The 26,232-nt window shown below is 35.9% G+C and overlaps 1 protein-coding gene across 25 annotated transcripts in view; it reads right to left on the bottom strand.

Annotated features, from left to right (window-relative positions):
• CLASP2 (cytoplasmic linker associated protein 2) overlaps window positions 1-26,232 on the bottom strand; it is a 137,337-nt gene that overhangs the window by 6,700 nt on the left and 104,405 nt on the right. For 8 of the 25 annotated variants that reach the window (XM_030444450.1, XM_030444455.1, XM_030444454.1 and 5 more), the window contains 13 exons: window positions 23,637-23,699; window positions 22,863-22,969; window positions 20,035-20,279; window positions 19,291-19,354; window positions 17,603-17,605; window positions 13,952-14,115; window positions 12,625-12,703; window positions 12,428-12,478; window positions 8,058-8,201; window positions 4,152-4,295; window positions 3,607-3,713; window positions 2,649-2,802; window positions 1,738-1,966 (listed from right to left, as the gene is read on the bottom strand). In XM_030444450.1, coding sequence (XP_030300310.1) covers window positions 1,738-1,966; window positions 2,649-2,802; window positions 3,607-3,713; window positions 4,152-4,295; window positions 8,058-8,201; window positions 12,428-12,478; window positions 12,625-12,703; window positions 13,952-14,115; window positions 17,603-17,605; window positions 19,291-19,354; window positions 20,035-20,279; window positions 22,863-22,969; window positions 23,637-23,699 — 1,554 coding nt within the window. The remainder of the gene's footprint in view (window positions 1-1,737; window positions 1,967-2,648; window positions 2,803-3,606; window positions 3,714-4,151; window positions 4,296-8,057; window positions 8,202-12,427; window positions 12,479-12,624; window positions 12,704-13,951; window positions 14,116-17,602; window positions 17,606-19,290; window positions 19,355-20,034; window positions 20,280-22,862; window positions 22,970-23,636; window positions 23,700-26,232) is intronic. The other 17 variants (XM_030444460.1, XM_030444469.1, XM_030444465.1 and 14 more) reach the window with 6 other exon arrangements.

The raw sequence follows: 26,232 nt of genomic DNA, 5'->3' as shown, positions 1-26,232 counted from the left end.
CTGCCTAAAGGAGAGACTGAAACTGCACTTGGTGAAGTACAGATGAGCAGAACAGAATCGTTCTTACGGAAACAAGATCACAACTTTCATTACCAGAACTATTTCACTTTTTCTACCAAACTCTGAGGATTACAGCTCTAGTAAAAACCTGCTTTGGGGAATGCACATTAACACCTAATTAATAGAACTACCCATATCCGTTTTAATAAGGGTAAAGAGAGAGGTTAGCAGCCACATCCATGCAGAAACAGAGAGGAAAGATCTTTTAGTGGAGGAGAAGGCTGGAAATCCTGAAAAACATGAAGACAACTAAGAGGGACACTCCCTCACAGCCTGCATTTTCTGTTCCTCTGTATGACTTGGAAGGCAGTGTTTCACTTTCAAACATTCTCCAAATAAGATAAGTAACAAATGACAGAACACATATAACTAAAAACTAACAATGAGCAAAGGAATTAATGCAAGCACTTTGTTAAGATCAGTTAAAGAGTGGATATAAATAATGCATTGCACTACTCCTCCACACAAAGCAAAGACTGAATGACAATGTTTCCCTCCAGCCAGTCAGGAATTTTCACAAAACCAGAACATGCTGGCACAGCAAGAATTTCTTTTAGTTTAATGCACTATCCAGAAGGTACGAAGAGAAGGTATCCCATGTAACAACAGGATCCCTGTAATACACAATCTGAAGCATAAACTGGATCTCTGTGTTTAAATTATTGATACTTATATGACATGCTTTGTAATAACTTGCATCTCTTGTAATCAATGAGATGATAGTTTCCCATTAGCCTCTTGACTAAATAGAAAACAAAGAGAAATGTACCTTACTTGGCTTTGTTTCTGATTTAATGTAAACTTAGACCCAACTTATAAAATAGCTGAATAAAACCGGTCAGAAAACAGCTTTGTTTTTCAACAGCTTTTGTAACACATCTTTGCTTGATGACAACAGAAGAGGGAAAATTCATTTATCACTCACCATTAAGGAATTTGTTTACTTGAAACCTGATTTTTAATCTATAACTGAACATGAATTACCAACAATAATGAACACTGGATTATGAAAACCACCTACTACTTTAAAAATAATGACAGTAGCGATACTTCGGAACTTTGCCAACATTTAGATATTAAGAATTACCTGCAGATACACTGAGAATTATTAAAAAGAAGTTCCAGAAGCCTACAGAACAACAGCCCAAGCTCCTAGATTTACACAGGCTAAACGAACTACTACACCTTCCTGGTAAAAGCTGGTTTTGTGGGATTTTTGGTGCTTTTTTTTTTTTTAAAGGACTGTTTGATCAACAGAAAATGCCAATGTCATGTTTCGAACACAAACACATTACTAACAAAATACTTAATCTTCCACCTAATTCTCAAACTGGTTTGATCCTGTTTTACTTCCTTGCTGTAAACCTTTTTTTTTTCCTTTACATTTCAATCATAAAGGAATCTCTGATGAGTAGATGACAATACTGCCACAGGATATGCCACTAGAAGTATACAATACATTTCAGTATTTATCTCATTTTTACCCTTAATCTCTATAAACACCAAGTACAGCACCAATGTCACTCAAGAGGATTAATAAAGAAGAAACTAATTTGAAATACAGTATTTATCAACACCTCTCAAAGTGGCACTGGTGATTATAAATTCAGAAGCTGAGCTAAAAGATGGAAAACCTCACGTTTTTTCTTCTAGTACAGAATGCAGTCTGAAACTTACCATCAGGAAACTGCTCTGCATCATCATCAAACATGGCTTCTTTCAAAGCAGATTTATTAAATGCACTGATACCATCAGAATAATTATAGGGGTTATAATCTCGTGAACGTGGTGAAGAGTGGGGAGGCATTGTGTTGAGTAATGATGTTTTGTTATCAAGAGCTGTTCGGCCTGAGTCACTCACACCACTTCCTGCTCGTAAGTCTACAATCCCAGAAGCACTGCAGATCTGCAGGAGAAGAAATATCATATAAGAATGGGAAATACACACTTGCCCTTTTCAATTAACTACATTACTGATTGATCCATCTAGCAAAAAATTACACATTTCAAAAATGTCAAACTAGCCTTCAAGTAACAGCTTTTAGAAACAGTTCCCTAAACTTTGCTTTCTTTTAAAAAAAAGAGAAAGTGTACATAAAAAAAAACAAACTATGAACTAGAAACAGCTGCCAGTATATTATCTCAAAAGCTTGATGCTAACCAATTGAAAACATGCTGAAGGGCAAGCTCAACAAATCTGAAAGCCAAAGTTCTATAGAAACAGATGTTTCAAACACTCTGTGTACCACCAAAAGCCCACAGGTTCTGTACAGAATAAAATAAAACCTTTGGAAAAACATATTAAGGCACAGACCTCTCAAAATTGAACTCCAGATGTTTTGCAAGATAATTATTTTTAAATTGCTAGCATTAATACAAGCAAACAGCTAGTGCTACTTAGAATTAGTATTCACATTTCCAAAATATGGCTAAAGACTAGGAACATATTTCTGTAAAGCTTTAAAGTAATTTAGGAGAAAGGTCCCATTTCAGAAGTCCTCTACTCAGAAAGATACTTTTTCATCTCTAACAAATCAGTCACTGGCTTGGTTTGCTGATACTGAAGTGCACAGAGTTTAACCACTCACCGAATCGCCATCATCTTTTTTGGAATCTCTCTTTACAGGCTCATTCATATCTTCCTGACTACGAAAACTGAAATTCTGAATTGCTTCAGTCACTCCACGAAGAGAGCTATAAATATCTTCAGAATTCATATTTTCAGTGTCATAGTCAAATGCACTGTGGGCCATGAAGAAAGACATAGGAATTAAGATGGATTTGTTTTGTGACTACTTGGTTTTGAATCATAAAATCACAGAATTGTTTTGGTTAAAAACCAAACCTTTAAGACCATCAAGTCCGTCCATAAATCCAACTCTACCAATTTTGGTACTAAACCATCTTCCTCAACCACAGAGCCTCAAGAAATATTAATAAAATGATAACTTTTCTTGAGACACACCAAGGAAGAAAGCAGGCCTTCCATGTAACAAGAACTATGTTACAGTACATCTTATTAAGAGCACAGCCACAGCACTGGGAGAATCTAGCTAAGGGAAGAGCAGCATTTAGCAATAGCAACTGCCTGAAGAAACAAACTTCTTTTGCTCTGTTTTACTCTTACAAACATAAAACAACTGGGATTTTTATATTATTCTCTCTTTCTGAGAAAAGTCCCAAAGCAAGGAGGACTGATAAAACTCAACAGTTTTCACAGGAAGTTGACTGCTAAAAGCAGAATTAGGAAGTCCACTTCACTAGCAACAGTGGTACCACAAATTAAAGACCAGAGTACTAGGGAACTATTACTTTTATAGCCTCCCCACTATTAAGTCAGGTTTGACCTAGCTGACCTCTTTCTAGTACTTGCTAGAAATGAACAATTCCGTTCCTTCTCCTGCTAATCCATTTGCACTCCCCCCCCCCAAGACATACAGCCCTTCTTCCCACCTCAGGCCAGTCCAGGGAGTGTCAGACCCTTCAAGCAGTCAAGATGTACTGAAGCCTTAGAGGCAGAGCTGTAGCAACACCAGCCTACGTTACCTTGGTGACAGGGTGTTCTGTGATGTATTGGTTGGGGACGTGAGGGGACTTGACCAGCTTGCTGGGGAGCGTGGAGTAGGTCTTGTTAAAGGACTTCCCATTGTTCCCTAGAAGAGAAGAAGTGAGAGGATACACTCCAGCAGGACTTCAGCTTCCCTTTTAACTTATTATTATTGTATTTATTTTCTGGTGCTCAGAAACATATAAAAAATTTAATTTAAACCAACCAATTACTAGTAACTTCAATTGGGTATAAATTTGGAATAAGTTAAATATAAAGGATAACCACACATTTATATATAAAAAAAATAAACATTAAAACTTAAGTCACTTGAAAGCAACATGAATTTTGAAAGTATCATTCTCTGCAGGAAAAAGAAGAGGTATTCCATAGAGATACCTGCTACTAAGACAGATTTCCACATACAGCTTGTGTTGCTTATCCTCCTCTACCAACCATCTTGCTCTCACAAATAACTGCTGAAATGGACTTATATTCAAAACACCAGTAGCTTCAGAAAGAATAGTAAGACAGGTGTAGATACCTGACCACTGTTGCCTGCATTCCGGAGATGATTATGGAGAAGCTTGGTGGCTCCATCCTGAAATGTTTTTGGTAAAGCACCCAATAGCATTGTAAACTCTGGAGTGTTGAGTTCAAAAAGGGAAATCAGCACTGACTGTGCAGCCTAGAAAAAGAAAATTCAAATGGAAGACAGTGACTTGAGTTTCTGATGGGATTTTATCAGCAAGAGATGCTACAATGAACAGTAATCACAAAATATGACTTAAGTCTTGATCAAGCTTGAATGGTGAACAAAACCACTTCACATTTGCTGGTAAACTGGAAGTTCAGACATTGATAAGTACAGGCACTTCTTAAACCATTTTAATAAGCAGTCTTTCAAAAATGTGCTCCTCAACCTCCCTGGCCCCAGATCCCTACTAACTAAAGAAAGTGGTAAAGGAATTCACCAAATGGCTTTTAAGAAGTTTGGTAAGCTGAACAAACTTGGAGAGGAATGGAACACACCAGTCAGGAATAAGCCAGCAATTCCTTCTCCTGAATTCTTCAAGTGGTACAGATTGTTAGTAATCAACACATTAGCTTGAAAAGGAACATTTATCACTTTAGGAATTTTAAAAAAGAAAACAAAAACCCAACCAACAGACATTCTAAATTGGACTTAGTCAGTCTTGATTTTGAGTTGTGGTCACAGCATTTGACATTCTTTATAACTTAATCTACAATCAAGCTGTTTGGTTAATCTCCCCCCACCCCCTTCCTACCTTGCTTCCTTATAAAGACAGGCAAACACCATGAGGAATAATTTAGCTGACTACATTCTTAAGATGAAAACTGTTAATTACTGTTGGGTTTAGTCTACTAAATGTCACTTCCCACACCCTCTGTTTTACTAGTTCATCTTGAACAACATCCTCATTCTAAAGCATGTTTCAATATTTATTTATTTTAAAATAAATCAAACCCCAGAGCTCTCTTCTGACAAAGCTATACAGTAAGTGACACAATGCTTGGGTTCCCTCTGGAAGAGGGATGGCTGACTGCATGACTTTGTAATGTTTGTACAGTTTTATGAATATTCACTGGATAGTCTTAACAAAGCTGCCAACATAGCAACTAAACTAACACATACAATGAAGGGCTAGGGCTAGAGACTGAGTTCTCCAGAGGTGTTTATTAGTTTCTTTGTAATACAAAACTCTAATTCTACAATCAACTATGTCAAGTTTACAGAGCTCACCACCAAAGTCTGCCATGCACTGGAGAGAACCAGTGCCTTATGCTATACAGAATGATAGGCAGCTTTCTTAAGCAGCAATATACTTAAAGGAAATAGTTTAGAAAATTCTTTCAGGCATTTATTTCCCTCTTTTGCTTCCAGAGCAATGAACTGTAGCATTTTTTAATTAAAAGTGGAAAGCCAAGGCATGAGCCCACATACCAGCACACACTCAGTATTAGAAGCTTAGTGACAAAAATACTAGCATATTATTTTGCCACAAATTATCTTTGCACACCCACAACTGGCTGTTTTCTCTAACTTTATTCCCTTCTCCCTCTGACCCTTCAAGTCAACACCCTGAATTCCCTCTAGGATAAGTCTTATGTTTCTCTTTTCCTTGTTATTTCCTACGGTCTGTCTTTTAACAGAAATTAATACAAACCAAATAAAAAAGAAATCCAGCAACTGAGCAATGGCTTAGGAATGACCACTTTCCTTTTTCTGTCCTGTTATCCATGTGTTCACTCCATAATACTCTGTGTTTAAACTGTCAGTAAAATAACACAACAGACACTCCAGGATCAAATCAGGAAAGAAAATGATCCCATCATGTCTGCACAAAATGAAGCTCATATCAAAACTGATATTGCCTCACAGAAGGCTTTCAGCTCTGCAAGTATCTAGTTTCTCTTTTCCTTGACAAAAAAAAAAAAAGCATTTTAGAGTATTTGGAGGTTTTTCTCTCAGCATAAGTCTGAAGGAGAGCTTATTTAAGTCCATTCATTAAGATAACACCTTTAAAAGTTAGCACTTTTAAGATCTGAAATATTTTAGGTTTTTTTTTTTCTTCTTAGAAGAACTCTAAGATTTTAGTTCTTTCTAGAAGAGTTCTAATCTTAGAAGAAAGTTCTGAAGCACAGAATTTTACCTTTCAGAGAATTCCCATGTCACTGAACTGTACTAAGAGTTTTAAAGAGTATTAAAATAAAGGATTTTTAATAATACTTAGTACTCAAAATGTTTTCATTAAAAAACCCAAAATACAGCCATCAATTACACAAAAATACACTTGGCAGAAACTTTTATCCATCATACAAAATGCTGCAAGCTTATTAAAATAAAGAAAATTTTAAAAGCTTGTGACTGTAGGCTGTGATGCCTGGTAAGACACTTAAAACATAAAATCCAGAATAACCATAAAGTCCATCAGAATAACTTTTGACTACTTATTGCTGACATTTTATTTTCAAGAGCTATTAAAGGCTTTTGGCAGATAGTTGCCTCCAACAACTGTGTTATGGAATGAAAAAATTAAATGAGCAAACTCCATGTAATTAAGGTGTTCCAGATGATAAAACTCACTGGCAATTCCTTCCACTGTTCAGTTACTTATTGACATAAAAATGCTTATTAGAGATATGAACCATGAGATAAAGACAGCTTGCCACGTGTCTCAGCACTAAAACTTTACTGATTTAGAAGATAGTGCTACTTGAATTCTTCTGTTTGATGGTCTTATGTGTGTCACTAGAATATGGTACCAGGCAAGAAAAGTCCATAGGATATAATCTATTATTGCTTTCTTCTACTTATGAATTTATGTAAGAAGTGAACAACAGAAACATTATCTCCAGTATAAACTCTATGTTTTAAAATTACGTACTATATATATTGCACATATCAAGGAGTTGCACATTGCACACTTTGAGACACCTCCCACTATTTTCTCTAAATTCTTACACAAAACATCCCTCCTAAAGAGGGGAAGTTTTGGCACTCTTTCCAGAAATGAGGAAGTTGCCAGAACTCAAACCTAATTAAAAAAAAACAAAAGAAATTTAAAATAAATTAATTGTTGCAACTCTTCAAACTGCAGATATAAACAGAGAAAAAGAAACAGAGGAGTTTGTGCTGAAGATGCTTGCTCTTATGATTACCCATAAGGTAAGTAAGTTTATTTAGCATTCAGAAGCTTCTGATAATGGCAGCTAAGAGAGAATGGCTGGTGGCAATCAGAACAACTCCATTCCACCAAACTGCAAAAAAATTGCAAAATTTTTTCTCTAATAAGAAGGTCTATTTAGAAATCCTTTATAAAGAATGGTTATGCATGGTTATTCTGAATCCCCGATACCTCTGTGTAGCTCTCAAATAACCAGTATTAATTTTCATTTCACAACAGTTACATGGAAATTGGAGTTTTGCACTGGAACTGCAGCATTAAAAGAACAATAGTAAAGAACAAACCTTTTTGTCAACGGGTCAACTGTTATTTTCCTGCTTTTGTGTTAAATGTAAAGGATTCCTACCAAACTTAAAATTCCTGCAACAAATGTGCTATTCGTATAAGAGTTGCCCATGAAGAAATAGCAAAAATGCCAGAAAGTGCTTGAAACAAAGTTGTCTTTAGTATTATGAAAGACAATTTCAATTTATTAACACATACAGAAACAGTCCTAATGGTGACTTTCAAGATGTGTTAATTTGAAATTTTTACTTAAATACATAATTTTTGGCAAGGTTTTACTTTGTCTCTTCTAACACTTCATACAGCAAAATTAGATGTGCTGGCTCAGAAGGACATAAAAGTATTTTTCTCTAAGAGTAAGTTTGTTTTTAAATTGTTTAGTCAAGAAATATGTATCTAATTTTCCATGACGCTTGGAATATACTGCAGTTGTAAGCACACGTTAACCAACATACCTTCCTAACATCTGAGCTTTTAGGTTCTGTAGTCCAGGTGATGATTCGAGACACTGCTAATCTGGTTTCACTTGAATTCACAAAATCTCCTGGATCCATTTGTTGTGCCAGAGTCTCTATGTATTTAAGGATTGCAACTTTAACCTGCAAAGAGGAACAGAGTCAGGTGGCCAAAAAAAATGGTGGGCTGCAAGAACAAGTGTGCTCACAGAATACTCTCAATGCCCTAAAATAAAGATTTTTTTTCCCAATTAAACTAAGTATCTTTTCAGTATTGATGCAAACCTCAGTACAATAAGAACATTTACAAATAGATGTAATATTTCAAGAAGAGAGCTATTCCACAGAAATTAAAACATTAACAGAAATCTTAGATTTCACTGGTAGAAACTAAAAGATGCACAAATCACTGCATATGCAAGAGCTTGTATTTAACAAAAAGAAAACCAAAGCACTCAGAACAGTTAGGAATAATCAGGATTTAAAATAACTATTCAGAATTTTTAGGAACTTTTTTCAAGTATTAAAATTAAAAAATCAACCAATACTAAGTTCCTATTGGTTCCTACCATGTAGTTAACACTCAGCATTCTTTTATAAAAGACCACACACAGTTGAACAGTTCCTATCTCTGGGGATAAGCCACATCAATACTCCCATGAAACAGAAAAAATGTATGGAACATAATTTCTACAAAAGGCACACTTTTACTTTGAAGATATTTTAGAATACAGTGATGTGGATCTACCAGGAGATTAAAAAAGGTGCTTTACTCCATATAATTTATTTGGTGACCATTTTCCTACTCCACTAACTCCCTATACTCCTTATGCAGAATCTGCTCCGTACATCCCAGACTGCAGCCTCTCTCTAGCATCTCCAGAACTAAACCACTACACAGCTCTGGGCAAAGGGTTATTACACCTGTATATCCTTGAAACATTCATCTTCTGAACTCCTGCTGCCCCAGAGATTTGTCATGCCACCTATCAGTAAAAGCAGTGAACATTTATTTGGGCCAACTAGTTGATTTTGCAGCTTTTATTCATACTAGTGATTACAGTGAATCAGAAATATCTACCAGGAGGGAGACACCTATGTCCATCATAAGCAGAAAGAAAAAGACTTCTGGGTGTATTTTTAATTGTTCCTGGTTTGCAGTACAACTATTCTGAGCAAAGCTATTTATAAACTTCCCTCAGTCATGAAAACTTGTAAGCTATTGAATACAGTAAGTGATGCACACATGAGTGATAGCTGATACGTGTAGGCTAACAATTAATACGTCATTTTCACAGCAGCTCTTAAAGCTCAACTTCCCTGAAGTTGTACAAGCAACAGCTGGAAGCCTCCATCTTATGCAGATCAACTGATACAGTAAACCTCACATTATTTGCTATGCTCTTTCCAAGGAAAAAACTCCACTAACATCTCTGCAGTAAAAAAACTTAAGCTATTACTATGGACAAAAAAAACCCAACCTGAAGTAAATTCTGTAATAGCAGTACATCCACTTATGATTTTTTTTGGTCATTATTTCCAGTAAGTACGTACAAAGAAATAAGAAGTCTAACACAGTCCTCTTCAACATTTAACCTCTCCAAGAGAGGATATAAACAATTTATGACTGCAATGAAAGCAGCTCCAGGAATTCTTAAATTTACCATTAATATGAGGCCAAACTCTATGAAGTTGTATAATAATGTCTTGACTGTCTCTGCTCTTTTAGGCTGAATTTATTGTACTTTTGATGGACTATAAACAATGAAATATTTTTCCTGCATAGTATATAACACAGACATTTTGTTTAAAAAAAGCCCTGCTGTAAGGCTGAAATATAGCTCAGGCCACAATTAGCACTACTACTCACAAACAAGAAAGAAAGATTAGATGTAAATGGAACTAAGTGCTTCATAAACATCTTTCACAGATAATAAAATGACAAATTCTGGCACAAAATATGTGCAACTGCCTCCAGAGTCTCAGGAAATACTGCAAGGATGCTACACAGTCACTGCCAGAGGGCAAATCATTTTCCTGTCCTGTCAAAAACTTGAGATTTACAGAGTTTCATTTGCTTTATGAAGTAAGAAAAGAAACATTTCATGTAGCAAGAAAAAAAAAAAAAGCAAGGAATGTAGAGAAGCTGCCTTATTTTAACCACAAAAATTCCATCTCTTACCATGCTTTCTTGGGATGCAAGAGTCACTACTTTGTGTTACTCAGTTTGAACACAAGCAATCATGCCAACTGACTTTGAGATTGCCCCATCCCAGGTGTCTGTCCCTATGTTACTGGATTCATAGGAGACACTGCCTCTGCCATTATTTAACCAAAGGACTAAAATACACATGAAGCATGATTTTTTTAATGGCTCTCTAATCTCCGAATCTGTGTTATTGGTTGGTGGGTTTTTTGAATCAACAAATCAGTATTTCCCAAGGAAAGAAGGGTTCAGAATCTTGTAATGAACTTTGGTCACTGTGCTTAAACCAATTCCTCACTGAGTCTGAGCCATTTGATGTTCAACCTGAGAAAAATGAAAGTGATGACTTGAAGTGCACTTCAGGAAAACACCCATCCTGTGAAAAACCTATGTTCTGCACCTGTGAAAATAAGCTTAATAGATTATATCCTGTCTACAAAATCTGACTCCTGTGCCCTTCCATACATACATTTGACCAAAATAGATACGTGCATCTGCTACCTTTGCACTGAAACTCTGTTTCAGCAATACACCACACTGTGTGTAAAATGGTAACAAAAGAGAGGAAGAGAGGCATAGCATAACACACTGATGCACCCTCCATTGACTAGATCGCTAGAATTACTTTTTTTTTTTCCTTAATGGTCCTACAACTGACTAGCTATCCAAATCCACCTCTGTGGCCACTCCAAAATCTTGACTTTTATTGTCCAAGACTTAGTTGTGTTTATAAGTACAAGAATGACAATGACAGTTTACTCTAAAGCATCATGATTATTTACTACCACCACATGAAAAGAAAAACAGAGGGAAAGAAAAACAATGAAAAGAAAAACAGAAGGGAATCCACCCCCAGAGAAAATTTATCATCTTTCACCCCTTTTATATCTGACCATCTTTAAGGATGCTGAAAAATCTTCCTGTGATTTTTCCCATCACAGTAAATGCTGTTTCTCAGCATAACTACCCCAAAGGTACACTCTGCAACAAAATAGTAATTTCTCAGAGTAAGAACAGAAGATGAAGATTTAAAGAATGGAGTAGTGCTCAAGATCATCAATCGGTCTGAAATGTCTTAATTTAGTTTCAACTCAGCCTAGCAGAAGTCCACTCTTGTTTCAGATATACATTCCAAACTTTGTAACATGACCAATACCACTCTACTAGTTATACTACTGCATGGAAAAAAAGAACACTTAAAACCACCAAATTCACCTTCTTGGGGAGGAAACTGAAGTAAAACAAAACCAAGCCGAATTTGTTTGAAGGATCTGTATAAACAACAAACTGATTTTTACTACCTCATTTGCTGTCTTCAATAAATGACAGCAGTCCCTGTTAAGCAACAGTGGTCAATTTATCAACTGTCCTCAAAAGTGGAAAAAGAAGTTTATACATTTTTTTATACTGCAGATGAAAAAAGGCATATTTATCTGACTTCAGGGTCAACATAAAATAAATCCTACTCTTGTGCAGTATCAAATGATGTAAAATATTTCATAGAGAAGAAAATGACTGTTAGAAAATGCTTGCTATTTGCCCATTTACATCACTTGTAAATCTGCTTAGGATTTGATGCATTTATTCTAAAATCAACTCTCTTTGGGACCACAAATGTACTACAGAATATATTTTTACTTTACAGTTATACTGGCAGACCTGTGGACTATGTACTTTAGATTCTTAAGCAAAAAATGCATGCAATTGCAAAGCTACACACTGCTTACAGAAAAGTAAGTGTACCACAAAGGGAGAGAATTTTTAACGCAGTAACTCAAGTTCATATTAATATTAAAATAATTTAGATTAATTCAAGACCTATCAGATTGAACACAGAAAAAAATATATATGAACTAAGAAAATGCAACTGGGAAATCACAAACATAAAATTAGAAAAGACTTGATAGAGTGAGTTTGCATAACCAGCTTGATGTTAGGCGGCCACATTTTTGTTGCTCATTTTTACTGTACTGTGGTTTTATTAGATCTCTCTTGCAGCAAATATTTTCATACCAGTGTCATGTTTAAAACTGAACTTCTGCATGCTTAAAATTTCTCGCAAAGGTTAGTAGCAGCATACAAATGCATTCAAATAAAAATTATTGAAAACACTGTAAGAGGTTGACATAGGGTTAAGAATAAAGACAATAATTCAGACAAAAACCTTTGAGCTCCAAAAAGAGCGAAGCTGGTCCTGTAGTGCTGGCTTGACTGTCTGAAAGTTCACAAAAACAAAATCCACTAATTGAAAACCTTTTTTTTCTTTTTCTTTTTTTAACAAAACAACATTTCAAATTTTAAGACAAGCAAACATCTATCAATGAAGATGTTTCTTCGCAATGCAAGCCTCAAAATTCTTACCTTCAAGCTAGGTGTTTGGGTCTGGTCAACAGTAAATCTCATTAAAATACTGAACTGGAGGTCATTTGGAAAAGATTCCCTGTAAAAAAAACATATCAAATTGCAGTAAGTTACATGAAAATTTCTTTTATATACCTATACTTTTAAAATAAAAAGATTCTACTGTTTTATTGATTATGTATCTGACTTTCAGAAACATTCACCTAGCATGTAAAGAACAAGATTTAGATCACGTAAGACAGAAAATGGAAGATGAGAAGATCAAGTCTAACCATCAGCCCTCCACTGCTGTAACCACTACACCATCTCCCAAAGCACCACGTATGCCTCTTTTTTGAACACCCCCAGGGACAGAGACTCCACCACCTCCCCAGGCAGCCTGTTCCAATGCTTCACCACTCTTTCGGAGAAGGAATTTTTCCCATTATCCAATCTGAACCTCCCTTGGTGTAACTTGACCCTTTTTCCTCTTGTCCTATTGCTCATCACTAGGGATGAAGAGGCCAACACCTCACCTCACTACAACCTCCACTCAGGTAGCTGTATAGAGCAATAAGGTCTCTCCTCGGCTTCCTCTTCTCCAGGTTGAACAACCTGAGCTCCCTCAAGCCTCTCCTTTTACGACCTGTTCTCCAGACCCCTAAAATCAGCCTAGCTGCCCTTCTCTGTACCCTCTCCAAGACCTCTACATCCTTCCTATACTATGGAGCCCAAACCTGCACAAAGTACTTGAGGTGGGGCTTTAATGAGGCCCCTGAGCCCCTGCAACTCTACTTAAAAATCTAGCTCCCATTAGGAAATAAGTGGTGAGGGATGGGCACCTCTGAGGTACCTGACAATCACATAGGATGATTCTGGAATCAAACTATTACTGAAGTCTGGGGAGAATGGAAGGGAAAAAAAAAAAAAAAAAAAGCAAAACTACTATTGCCACAAGTCCTTGAAAGCCTGCTGACACCGAGAGATGAAAACTGCACAGTATTTTTATATCAAAATAAAGATTTTCAAACACAAGCACTGAATCACTGAATGCAAGGCAAGACTGCAAACATACATAGCCCAGGTGCACATTTTGGGATCAGGTAAGTAGTACCCTAGTAATTGTTCAGCATGAAGGACTCAAACCCTTTCAACCAGGAGTCACTTAGGAACCCAAAATGCTTAGGCAGCCAGGTTTAGTGAAGTTTCACAGTCTTGTTATTAGCTCTGTGTTTTTCCAAGGATTTCATAGCACAAAGCCCTCCCCAAACTCTTGAAAACACCATGAGGGTTGGGATTATTTCTTTTTAGTGTTGTCCTTTTAAAAGTGTTTTTAAGAACTCGTTACCTTGTGACATCAAGTGCCTTCTGAACTTTTGCTTGTACAGACCCAAGCAAATCAGCACCCATTTTTTTCAACAGCTGTGTTAGGAGTACAAACAGCCAGTCCTGCAGATCTTCTTTATGAACCTGGATGAAGTCTACCAGTGTCTCCAAAAACATACTGAACACCTAAAAGGCAGAAGAAGATGGAAAGAGGGTAGGATGGGGCAAAAGAGGAAACAGCACTGACGTATGCTGAACTTACAAACAAAGAAGAAAGCAGTAAGGGAATCAGAGGCAGAGAAAGGCAGTGTTTTTGCAGCCAAGCAGGAAAAAAACCAAAAACGAAAATAAAGAAATCTGTCTTGCTTTTTCATTGGATTTTGATACAAGAGAACACTGGAAATGTTAGCTCACTTCTGTAGAAGTTTGACAATTAGGTATTCCATGCAGTTTCATCAAGAAAGGAAATGCTTACTGTGATGGCTGGCGCAACCTCAATTTTTTCAGTAAAACTTAATTTTTTACCCTTTCAAGCTTTATCGTTAACTTGATTTGACATATTCCTTGTAGGCTACAAAACCCAGTTCCGCTCTAAAACAAAAAAAGCTCCTACAATTCTTTCACAAAATATTCATTGTAAATATCTGCATTACTAAATACTGCAAAAATAATGGAAACTGTCCAATTCCATTACATAAAATACTTGTGGACAGAACAATATTCTCCTGTTGTCACAGGTATTCAAATACAAAATTATTCACTAGAGTTGGGAAAATAGGCATGATTCATTACAGATTGGAAGTTGTTTAAGACACTAAAGTACTTTTCAAAAACATGCTATCCATTGTGTTCTTTTCAACAAATACTGTCAAATACAACAAATACAAATAATGTTGAAAAGACAGCATTAAAAAAAAAAGTGTATTTTTGTATTTACAGTAACTTCGGCACTCAGACCAGGAGGAAGGGCTTGCTGGAGGGAAAAGGTAAGGCAGGGCATGATGAATCAGTAACACTGTTTAAAAAGCCTTTTTAATATCTCATTAATTTTATGGTTTTTAAAAGCTAAAATCAGAAAGGCAAAAATAAAAAATTCAATTTAAGACTAAAATCAAATTTTTCAAGACTAAATTCAAGAGTAAAATCCGGATATAATTGTTCTATACTGGTGTGGCCCATGGGAGTTTTCCCGTTTCTCTGAAAAGAAAAATGGGTGTTTGGGCTGAAAATACTACCTTCACAACTGGTAAGAACTCTCCAGCTCCAGCACATAGCTGGGTAGAGAAGCAAAAGCATTGCTAAAATGCAAAGAGGGCTGGAAAGATACTGTCTCCTGAGTATTTCTGACATAGGTACAATGTTGTAAACAGCTGCTGCAGAGGAAGGGCTGGAACCGCACATCCTCCTGCAGCTGTCCTGGATAGTTGCAAGGCCAAATTCTGCTGATGTCTGTGAGGGTGAACGATCTCAAACTATCACCAGATCCCACATGGCTGCAGAAACCAGTCCACAGAAATGGATTTCCTGCCACTAGCACTCATCAGTATGGAGCATCTGGTGCGTGCTGTTGTATGCATTCGTCACTGAGGTAACAAGAGCTCTTTTCATGTTGATAATCATAGAATCATAGAATTGGCTGGGTTGGAAGGGACCTCAGAGATCATCAAGTCCAACCCTTGAACCACCGTTGCGGTTACCAGCCCATGGCACTGAGTGCCACATCCAGTCTCTTTTTAAATATCTCCAGACACGGAGAATCCACTACTTCCCTGGGCAGCCCATTCCAATGTCTGATCACCCTCTCGGTAAAGAAATTCTAATATCTAACCTAAACTTCCCCTGGCACAACTTAAGACCGTGCCCTCTTGTCTTGCTGAGAGTTGCCTGGGAAAAGAGACCAACCCCCCCCTGGCTACACCCTCCTTTCAGGGAGTTGTAGAGAGTGATGAGGTCTCCCCTGAGCCTCCTCTTCTCCAGGCTGAACACCCCCAGCTCCCTCAGCCTCTCCTCATAGGGTCTGTGCTCGAGTCCCTTCACCAGCCTGGTTGCCCTCCTTTGGACCTGCTCCAGGACCTCAATCTCCTTCCTAAACTGAGGGGCCCAGAACTGGACACAGTACTCAAGGTGTGGCCTCACTAGGGCTGAGTACAGGGGCAGAATCACTTCCTTGGACCTGCTGGCCCAATGAGGCAAAGGCAAACAAATACACATCATGAAGAGAAAAAATCCATACAGGTATCTTTAAAAGTGCCTCAAAATACAGATCAGAAATTCAATTCAGCTTCTTTCAGGATCTAACAAAGACCAGGCAGAATCTTCATAACAGATATCTCAAATACTGGAAAGCCAGCTTAGAAACAAAACAATACTAATCCTACTCAACATGAAGTCCAACAGGATGAGCTACTTTAATAAAGTTCCTTTTGGGGGCAAACTGCATAGAAAACTTTAAAAAAACCTAAAAAATCCCAAATTTATTTCTAACTCCTCTGCTATATGTCAAGATTTTTCTTCAAGCCTAAGGTTTAACCCTCCCAGTAGTGGAAAAATATCTTCATGGGATTAGAAATGCCTTCTGCATTGGGCTGAATTGAAACAAAATACCACTTTGTGCATGCACAAGTAGTGGGCTCAACTATAAGGCTTAAACAAAAGCTAACAAAAAAGTACTTTCTGTATTCTAATATAGCATTCTTTGCATTTCACAGCCCTAAAATAAGGGGAAGATATACTAGACTTAGACAAACAAAAAAAAAAATCCTGGAACTATGACAATTACACTGAGAGTCTTACAATGGTACCAAAACCCCTTCAAATTAAACTGCACAGCTCAGCAGAATTTAAAAACTGTACCTGTTCCTTTGAGTTTGGAGACACTGACAATCACATCTTTTTTGTTCATATGTGCAAGCTAAACAAGATGGTTTCAACTTCTTATTTAATGCAGAAATACAGCCTTGTTATGGTACTTGAAACACGTGAAGTGTTTTAAATTGAAAGCATTATGAAATTACCGTGGCAAAAGTATCCTGAAGACCCAGTGCCAATGTTTTACCTGTTAAAACCACACATACTGAGGACTCAATTTTGTTTTCAAGTTTGGTTTGAACATGTGGAGAAAACTCAAGAAAGCTGAGTCTTTTCGGTGTATTTGAAAAATTCTAAATCATAACATTTTGTTGTAGGCACGAAGAATTTAAGAAGTCTGTGAAAGCATTTAAGGTAAAGGATGAATTTGGAATGGAAAATGGAACTAAACTATGTTGAACTATGTATGTAGGTTCTGTAATTTTTGCAGTTCCCCTTTTTATGGTGTAAATTAAAATTCTGAAATCAAGCATCTAAAGTTTGAGTCTGTAATACTTTGGTAGTGGAAAAAATAAATAGATATGAAAATAATTGTATGTGATCCACCTGTAAAGTGAATTTGTTCAGATGTGCCAACCACCACAATATGAAGCAGGAATGCATAACCAAACAACGTCAGTTAATTAGTAGCTAAAGCACATCTTGAAACTTTACCACACAGTTTACATAATTGTATATAGCATTTTAAGATTGCAAGAGGCTTTACACTGCATGAACTCTTTGGGGAAGAAAAGTAGAGAAAAAGGATTAATTGCACATCCATGCAAGTAAGGTTAGGCTTCCAACGAATAGTGTACCAACTTACTCTCTAAAGAGAGTTCCAACACAGGGGACAGCATGCAAAATGAAACAAAAACAAAAACAAAAAAACAAAACAACAAAAAAAGGGAAAAAGATAAAAACACACAAATTAGTGGCCATCAATACAAAGTTCCTGTATGGAATATTAAAACAAAATAAAACAAAAAAGGTATTTCAAAACTTTTAGGATAAATTTAGTAATTCTATTGGGATATCCAATGTATTTTAAAACTAAGCACTTGGCATATCCTTCAAATCATTCTCCCATTTTCTCCTCCAAATGATATTACTCTATTTTAGTAAGCAATTCCCTGCATCCTGCTATCATGTTAAAGTAAACCTAAAAAAAAAAAAAGTGATGACAATAATTCATACACACACTTGAAAAGAGTCTACAGATGAATTTTGTGTAGCCATGTATGTGTGATAGAAATTTACAGTTCATGAACTCTTACAGGATCCTCATGATAATACATTGATGACTATTAATAATTTTGCAACACTAGAAAGCAGGCAAGGCTCCAGTGACTGCAACAGGTGAGCCCCGTGTGCTGTAACACAGGCCACATTTCTGGAATCAAAGCCACATTATTTTATGACAGAACGCCCAGTAAACAGAACAGAACAATCAACTAGCAGTATTCAATATAACATTTCTAATTAATGAAAAGATACAAAGCTTTTCTGACACCTACAACTAAATTTTGGAGTATTTTCATTATCCTTCCCTAACTCCCCTACTAGAAAAAGAAACATCCAGGGGAGTTCTGATCTATGCAATATTAATTAACACAGGAACAAGCAAAACCAAACCATTCAAAATGTTGTCATTACTCCATTTAGAAACTAGTAATATTTCAACATTTAATTTTCTTCCCTCTCCTCTGACTTAACTATTCTTTTTTTGTACTAGTTCTCTTTAATTGTTTTGTTTTAGTCTTCTGGATTTCTGCTATATATCAGCAACCTGAATACCATGCTGCTTTGTGCAATGCAAGTTTCTTGCTCCTACAAAAACTGTAAAAATACTCCCAAGCAGAGTAACTCAGTTAAAAAGATTTTAACAGACTTAGCAAACGGAAGGACTATTCTCCTTGTTATATCATCCATACTGGGTCACCACATAGAGAGAAGTGAATAAAACATCTCATTGTCTTTTATACCCAAACATAGCCTTGACCACACTCATTGAATACTAACAATGATGTAAAAAGTCTCAGCTGACAGCCCTTGCTATGAAATTTGACAAAGACATCATAGGACATGGTAACACAAAAAGTATAGTTCATAAAATGCATTGTGTACAATTTAGACCACTTTCTTAATAAATTTAAGATACTGCACCAGAGCCTTTAGTTTCTGAGAGAAAAACACTATTCATGTTAAGTGGCCTCTAGAAACAACACAGGTTCCTAAAAATTCTTAAAAATTTTGAGCACAAACTGTTAAATTACTTCCATGAGTGTTAAGAGCAAACTAACCTTTATTTCAATTATCCTGTCAAAAAGGTGAAAAATGATCTTGTTCAAAATTGCAAACCAAATCCATTGAAATCTGCTATTATCAAGAACTTGTAGAATACAGTCAGAGATATTTTTTTACATGCGTAAATACCACTGACATATTTTACAACAGCTGGCTAATGACATTTGTTTCAAATGTTTACTACAAGTAAGAAAAATCTAAGCATACCTTACTGTGAGGATCAGCAAACATTCTTGTGAAGATTTCACACAACCTTTTCAGTTCAACACGACTGTGAAAATAACAATACATTAGTCAACTCCTCTGCCAGTACTACTGGAACAGTAATTAATAGCAATCAGTGAAATCAACTGTTAATACTGAATCAAGTAATCTAGTAAACAAAGTAGAAAAAAAAAAGCATTTTAAGACTGAAATAAAAAATTTAATGGATTTTGTTTAAAACAACACTTTCAACCTAGAAATGTCTATTCAAACTAATGCATGCATTAAACCACTCCAAACTATACTGACAGATCAGATAATGAAAAAGGTATTCTTAGTAGCTACTACTAAACAGTTCCTTCTAAATAAATGCCCAATAAAGAATAACAACAATCAAAATAAGTAAAGGCCTTCCCTAAATACTAGATGCCAGCATTTTAGGAATATCCTATTGCAAAAATTCTCTTGATTTAAAATTCAGTTTGTTTCTTAAACTGTGTTTTTTTAACAGACGTATACATCAGCAGCCAGAAGTGACAACAGTTTCCTTGATTCCTTCTCCCATCTTGCTCTCACATGGCAACAGCTTCACTCGTTCCTTCTCCCACCTTACTCTCACAGACACACACCTTTCTTTTCCTTCTCCCTAAATTTCCACATTCTTTAAAACATAAGCTTCCTCTCCTACTTCCCTCGCCTCACTTCAACTCTGAAACAAAACATTTTTCTGTTAACAAGTCTTCTTACCTTAAAGTTCTCTGGTTCTTTAACAAATTTTGCAGGCCTAGAAGGCCTTCTTTTCTCTCCGACCAGTTGGTGCTGGCACAACGATTTAGGACTTCAGCCACGTCTTCTGTCTGTCTCATGTACGTGGGTATGCTCCCATTCCTAGAGCTATAGGACCTTTCTGAACAGGCACTTGATGCATCACTGTTGGCATCATCATCTGAGTACATCCCATAGGACTCGTATCTTCGTCGCACAGGCTTCTTCTAGGGTACAGAAACACCCTGCCTTACTACTGATTTTCCAAGATACTCTGTACCTACCCATCGTCAGTAGAAAGATCAACCTTTCAAATAATTAGTGTCACCCCTACTCCCTGTTGTGACAAATGTCTTCAACTGCTGAACAGGTCAAAACAAGTTCATAACAATAAAAAGAACAAATAAAAAGAACATAAATAAAAAGATATGGCTTGTATGGTATTCCAAATGTAAAGCAAAGCAAACAAGAGAAGACATCCGTTTGATGAAATGTTCAACTTAAAGTTTACTTGTAAAAATCCATAAAATTGTGTTATATGGTGACAGACTGTATTTAAATGAGTTATATCACGTAACTTTGTATGTTACAGAATACAAGAATCAGGTCTAAACCTACATACTCTCTCATTTTAACTTACTTTGTATCAGGCATGTTAATAGCAAAACATTAAACTATTGAAGAAGGAAAAATGATTTCTATACCTTAGTCCGTATGTCTCCTAAGAGCTGTTAGCAGTAAATTATTGAAAAGAAACAGAAATTGAGAACAGGAAGACAAGGCACACCAGCATTGTGACTATTAAACTACCTGCCACTGGAAAATATATAATCTTATTGTGAATTTTGTTCTTAGCTCTCTGTACCTGGCTAGAGTATTGTGGATTGCCAAGAAGTAGTTTGCTAAGCTTCTCTTTCCAGACAATTATTACTGATCATCTGCTGGCTGGTCACAAAGGATTTTCTGTCAAAATCTTTGTGTCTAGCACAGTGATATTTCAGCACAAAAACTTAACACATGCAGTCAGTTGCTGAGACCTTCATTTAAACTTTTTTTTCCCATTGGTTTCTGCATCTCTGTTAAACTTAATTTGAATACCTATATTCTGCAATAATTACTTTAACAAGTCAATGTACCACACAAAAATTCATTACATTATGCAAACCCCAAATCCCATAAAGGAAAATCAAGCCAACAAAACACTGCACATGCCACAGGAAAAAAAATCCCAACAAATACTTATCTTAAAGGAAAAGCTCACACCTCTGCAAAATGACTTCAATGAATTCAAACTTTGGAGTTAAAGATAATATTTAAAAAATTGGTTTTATTACACACTCAAAGCAGCAGTAGTGTGATTGCTTTCCCCTTAATTACCATTTGCAGAGGGTTCTCATTTTTGACTGTGCAATAACTTGAAGGATATCACAATACAACCTAACCAATACATCCTCAAGTAATCAAGCTTACTGTCAACAGAATGAGCATACAGATATATGAGACAACAGGAAGGGAACAATCATAGACATGAGGATTTTTAAAAAGAATCACATAAGTTAAAAACTTAACTGCCAAAGATCAACCTATTGTTTCATTTTGTTCATCTTATATTCAGACCAGATGTTAGAAAATAGCCCTTTGGTTTAAGCAATATTATTACTGGCTGAGCACTTTTCATGCTCTAACAACAACAATATAACCCAGAATATTTGCTATTTTTTATGTCTGTTAGGACTTTACATTCTGCCTTTCAAACCCACCATTCTGAGGAAGAGCTTCAGTCTAGGATAAAACAAAAGGGGTATTCATAACCAGATTTCCATTTAAATTGACACATTTGTCACCTGTACATCTGAAGCATGGCAGGCAACCACAACCACTATTACACTGCAATAATAAATCACAAATTCTAGCCAAAATATAGATTCAACTTCTAACATTTCTGGAAGAATGCTGCTATACCAGACTCGGGCAGTACAAAACAGTTTCTATGAACAAACTCTTACTTCCACAAAGCAGGACACACTCAGACCTCAAGAGCAGAAACACATGGAAGCATGAGTTTCTCCTCAATTTACATTCTTCACTACATACTTAGCCCAGATAAATTTGAACAAGCTATATAGCAGCTAAAAGTAATATGGTAATTTTCATGTAGCATCAGTGTGGATACATATATAGCACAGACTTTCAAATTATAGCCATAAATTTTCCTGTTTCACAGACTGCTATTCCACTGAACCCTATTCCTGGACTGACTTCCAGTTTACTAACCAGCATTTCCCATCAATGTTGAAAACTTTTTGTGAGTTTACAGTATCAGGAAGGGCAAAAAAACATTCAATCTCACCATAACCTCTCAGTCAAGATTTCACAGATACTTTGATTTTTGCGCCAGCAAAGGAACACTAATTCTAATACTGTCTTTTTGGCACATTAGATTAAGCAAGAAATCAATAAATTGCTACACTAAAACGTTACGGTTGTCATTTTTTCCCCTTTGAAATTTTGTTTCTATCCAGACATACGTGGCATTTGTAGTCTTCTACTAATGCTCTAAATAGTATTTTTGTTAAAACAAGTAGTAAAAAACCTCTTAATGCATTCTAAGAAACAAATAAAATTACCTATAAAGAATGATATGCAAATAGTATGCAACACCTATCTGACCCACAGTGCCAGTATTCTAAATTAATCAAAGATTCCAGCTTGCAGATGTAAATGTCAGAATAGACAGGTTTTTTTAAATGTATAGATACTAAACATTGTAAAAGTCTGTATCCAACACAAGATCAGCAAGAGGTTCTTACCAATGCATCTGCTACTGCTTCTTCCACATCAGAACCTGTGTTCAGAACCCGCATAGCACTAACTGATGATGATAATCTACTTGACTGACTAATTCCAAAGCCTGTCCCTGTTATAAAAACAAAAATCAATATGAAGAATTTAGTCAGAATAGAAACGTGGGACATTAATACCATACTCACTTAAAAAACCCAAGCAGAAGAAAAGTGTTTGCTTATTGTATCATTATGTAGTGGCTAAAATACTGTTATTTTCATTCTGAAGTCTTTAGTGGTGCAGCAAAAAGAAGCTAAGCAAAAAACTAGTTATACATGAACATTCTGTTCTGGTATCACAGAAAAAAAATCACTACAAAACAATGGTTTTAACTGAAAGAACCTTTCCTTATTTTTAAAATGAATGTCTTCTTCATTTTGGGTTTTTGTTTTCATTTAAAAAGAGAGCAAATACAATATGAAAGCTATTGACAATGCTGATGAGAAAACTACATGCATAAAGAATGTTCTACAAATACTAAAAAATGGAAACTAAAAAATGTTCTTCTTAAAGTAAAAATAAAATTATTATTGTTAAGGAGGAAATGGATTAACACTGGAGGGTGTGGGTGGAGACAATCTACCAACATAAACACATCTATCTGGACTATTAAAACCACAAAACCAAAATTAATATAAACAATGCTTTAAAAATTGAACTATGAGAATAACCAAGTGGGTGGGGAAAAAAAAAATCCAGGATGAATGCACAGATGACAGCAAAGTGTACTCATCCTTCACCTGTAGCTCCATAAACATCAGGAGCGTAGAGGGCACCAGTGGATCTGGAGTGATGTCTGGAAGCTGCAATAACAGGATTATATAAACCCTATCTATTACCATGGAATCAAAGTGCTGAAAAAGTTGCTTAGATGAACAAGAAATTATTTATTTAAAAGACTGAGCCTTAGCACAAGAAATTGAGTATTATACAGCAGGAAAAATTTCAGAGAAATTCTTTTGATTGCATAGAATATGATTACAGAATTATCTACACCAGACATTTCATGCATGATTTTTTTTTTTAATTTAAAAGATTAAGAGCAGATTAAATGCAAGTATGTTCAAGTTTAAGGGAGGAAAAAATGCGCAGACACACACACACACACACACACACACACAGAGCCATTAGAAATATCTAGCAAGTTCCATTTATGGTCTTCTGTTGTAGAGTTAACTCAATTCTACACATGGCAGCTAGAGTCAGAGCTTGTATACCAAACATTACCTGCAAAAAGTGATTACTGCACTAATTTAATGTTAGCAGATTGACAATTTCTATAATCTTCTTCCCTATGTGGAGACGATTCAACCTCAGTTAAACCTCACCACTATCCAGATGACAGTCAAAATTATTAAACTCCAAAACAAGTTAATGCAATTAATATACCAAATTTGTGTCTTTTCTTCAAATAAAATATGAAATTGAAACATTTATGTTAGTTACTATGACTTATCAAGATTCTTTAAAGTTACGGTAAGTGGGAACCAAAGATTCTCAAGGAATTTTGAAGAGAAGTGAGCACCCCTTTCCTTCTGGTACTTTTATAGAACTGATCTTTCATTGATTCCAAAGAAGCTGGATCACAATTGCCCTAATATTTTCTTCCTTAAACCAAGTAACTTTGAATGTGATGTGTTTTTCAACAATTCCTCTTCTTTCTTCAGTTCAAGATTGAATTTACCGGACAAGTAAGTGAAACTGGTTTTGACAATTTTAACTTGAATTCAAATGTCTACCCACAGTGATCTTAATGTTTCATAACACTGTAGATGCAAATATTTTACAACTTTTGGATACATGAGGTATTATAAACAAAAACCAAGATTTATCTTTTAGTCTGAGTAACGCAAACACTAAATGGTCTAATTTGAACCCTGAAGCACACCTCTTTTAACTCCAAAATGATCCTAAAACCTATAAAGAGCTCGGAAGCAACATAATGGATTTTTTCTGCATAAAGCTCTCTATTCCTTACATAAAGTACAGCAATGTATTTTCTTTCAAACTAGACCTGCATGAAGTTGTTTGGCTGGGGAATTTTATTTTGCAAATTATGCTTTGTAGATTACTTGTTCTTCAGAAACTGTATCTCAGCATGGAAAAGGTGACAGGACAGATGTCAAAATATAGGCATCAAGGCTAACAGGGCTTCAAGTACAAACAATAACAGGATAAATCTTTCTATTGCTTTCCATCAAAAAGCCCTGAAAATTAAAGGTACAATTAAAAATTAAAACTTCAAGTATATAATTCAAGACCAAGACAACCTTGTTCCCACGTAAGTTTGAAAACAAATGCAGAACTGAACCTTTGCCTTGTACCAGTGGAAAAAAAACCCAAAAAACTAGTTAATTGCATCCTACAAAATAAAACTGGTCTAACAAAACACTGACATTTGAAATCATTCAAATAAGTCATACTAGAAGACATGCTAGGAAACCTCATCTATTCCAGGTATAACTGTTGGCTTTTTTTAACAACACTGGATTCCTACTCGTGCTACTCTGCATGCTCTGGGCCATCAGACCATTCAACCTATTGTATTTGTATAGGCACTTGTTTTGACATCTGAATACAAAAAGAAAACTCTCCTAATAGAAATAAAACCTCAACAGCACCTGTCCCATTGACCCATCTTATAGTATCACTTCAATACAGACTTCCTAAGAAGCATTTGTCCAGCTAGATAAACTCAGTCTCAAATGCGCACGATCGAAGTCAAGTTGTAAGGCAGCAAAAGCAGCACAAAAAGATCTGGAAAATACACTTCTTTTTAAAAGAAAGGAAGTCTAAAGTGTGTATGACAACACAGTCTGCCAGATATGTTTTAGTAAAAGATAGAAGCTTACTAATGGATCCTGCATGATGTCTACTTTTAACTTGATTTCCCAATTAAATAGCATCTGGGCAAATTAACATTAGTTACAGAAGCAGTTTTCATTCAATTAATCTGTACTTTCCCAATAAAATGATGGCTGACAGGAAGCATACTGCCTTAACAGACCACAACAGATTTTCAGTGCTAATTAGGAGCACAGTTGGGTGCCTCAATTTGAGATGGAAACCAGAGGCTTACTATTTTCAGACTCTTTTTAACAGCTAGTATTACAAAGTTCTTAACTGTAATCTACGCTTGAACAAAAAGAGAGGGATATATCCTGAAGATGACCTCAAACAAAGATATGCCAAAAAACATCCATTTCAGATACAAGTGTAGAGACATTTTTCTATTACTGAACAATCAATAACATGCAAAAGACTTCTATCAAGATTTAATGCCAACTTCATAGTAAGCTTGACAAGGATACATGGAGACAAGAATCTTCCCTAGCC

Source organism: Calypte anna, chromosome 2 (assembly GCF_003957555.1).
Source record: "Calypte anna isolate BGI_N300 chromosome 2, bCalAnn1_v1.p, whole genome shotgun sequence".
NCBI classification, from domain to species: Eukaryota; Metazoa; Chordata; class Aves; order Apodiformes; family Trochilidae; genus Calypte; species Calypte anna.
The sequence above is the reverse complement of the archived record's forward strand: the minus strand, read 5'-3'. Positions and strand labels throughout refer to the sequence as shown.